The sequence below is a fragment of the Fukomys damarensis genome, unplaced genomic scaffold (genome assembly GCF_012274545.1).
Source record: "Fukomys damarensis isolate Sample0158 unplaced genomic scaffold, DMR_v1.0_HiC HiC_scaffold_15, whole genome shotgun sequence".
Classification (NCBI taxonomy): Eukaryota; Metazoa; Chordata; class Mammalia; order Rodentia; family Bathyergidae; genus Fukomys; species Fukomys damarensis.
The window spans coordinates 24,021,813-24,023,165 of record NW_022900927.1 but is presented as its reverse complement, the minus strand read 5'-3'; the positions used below and the strand labels follow the sequence as shown (position 1 = coordinate 24,023,165).

General features: G+C 60.5%; 1 protein-coding gene across 4 annotated transcripts in view; it reads right to left on the bottom strand.

The window, feature by feature from the left end:
• The window catches only part of Slc26a10 (solute carrier family 26 member 10), a 9,058-nt gene that overhangs the window by 5,903 nt on the left and 1,802 nt on the right, over positions 1–1,353 (bottom strand). For 2 of the 4 annotated variants that reach the window (XM_033763741.1, XM_033763742.1), the window contains exons 1-3: positions 1,250–1,353; positions 746–856; positions 54–211 (exon numbers count right to left, since the gene is read on the bottom strand). The exon at positions 1,250–1,353 is cut by the window's right edge and continues 1,802 nt beyond it. In XM_033763741.1, the coding sequence (XP_033619632.1) occupies positions 54–211; positions 746–856; positions 1,250–1,353 (373 nt within the window). Of the gene's footprint in view, positions 1–53; positions 212–319; positions 360–745; positions 1,211–1,249 lie in introns of those variants that run through there. The other 2 variants (XM_033763744.1, XM_033763743.1) reach the window with 2 other exon arrangements.

Sequence of the window (1,353 nt, the reverse complement as noted above, 5' to 3'; positions counted from 1 at the left end):
CCCGTCCCCAGCGTGCATGCATCCCCCAGGGCGCTCCCCTGGTCCCCCTTCACCATCAGCGCCCCGCTCCCGAAGGCCATGGCCGCAGCCACCCCGACCCGCTGAGCATCCAACTGCTCCCTCTCAATTCTGCTCAGGTTCCCGGCGAGGGGTTCAGGCACTAGTTGCTCGACCACGGAGCCTGTCATGAGGCTGAGTACTGCAAAAGTGCCTGGAGCCAGGAGACAAACGCAGGGATCACCAGCTGTGCCTCCCTCGGCAAGGTAACAGCTGGCTCTGCTGTTCTGGAACCCGGGATGCTGCAATCCAATCCGCTCACCAGGAAAGCGGCTGCCAGCGTGAAGACCGTGGGCCTGGAGCTGGCACAGCAGCCGGGAACCGCGGGGAGGAAGGGGAGGAGAGTGGAGCCAGCCACAAGGGTCCCTCAGGCAGCCTCCAGGGCTGTGGGATCCTCATGGGGAGGAGGGGACACAGTTCATCTCTTCCTCCCCTTCCTGCTCCGGAAATGTTCATTTTAATCAAATTTATTGGAGGAAGAGGGTCCAAGTAAACTCCTGCCGCTTTGCACCCACTCCAGAAAGCATGCCTAGGCCAGAGTTTCAAGCAGAGCAGCAGCAAGGAGGGAAAGGACAGAAGAAGAAATGAAGACACTACAGCTCTGAGGCTTTCAGGATGCCTGGAGTTCCTGCTCATTCTCACCCCACAGGGAAGGAGAGGAGTCATGCACCAGTCCGTGGATACTCACCAGTGGAAAGGTGTCTCCCAGTGCCCAGCAAGCTGTAGATGAGGATGGGAAAGAAAGAAGTGTAGAGTCCGAACACCGGGGGTACAGAGGTCAGAAGGGCAAATGCCATGCCTAGGGGAAGGTGGAGGAAAAGGTTGGCAGTGCTGTGGCAGGGGTGGGCAGTACCCCTGGCTAAATTATGGGGTCCTCCGTGAGAGGTCCTAAAGCTGACCAGGGCACAGCTCCGTGTTGGCCTGCGTCCCATCCTGGGAGGTAGGCTTGTGTCTCTTGCCTGAGCTGAAACCGATCCAAGCGCCTCACAAGGTTGAACAGAGGAGGGGAAATGGGGGTAGGGATGTGATGGAGTGCCACAGTCCTTCCCCAGAACTTGGTCTCTTGGTTCCTTTCTCCTAACCCTCAGAGGCTCCAACTCACTGCCTTACTCCCGGGTCCCAGCCGTCCAGGCCTCCTCCCCAAAGCCTTCTAAAGCCCGGCCCCGGTCTGGCTGGTGTTGGGGCCTCTCACCCTGGGGCACGTGCACGACGCCCACGGTCACTCCGGCCACTGCATCCCCGAGCAGCCAGGCCCGCCAGCGGTAGTGGGGCAGCCAGCGCAGTGGGGGCAGCCTA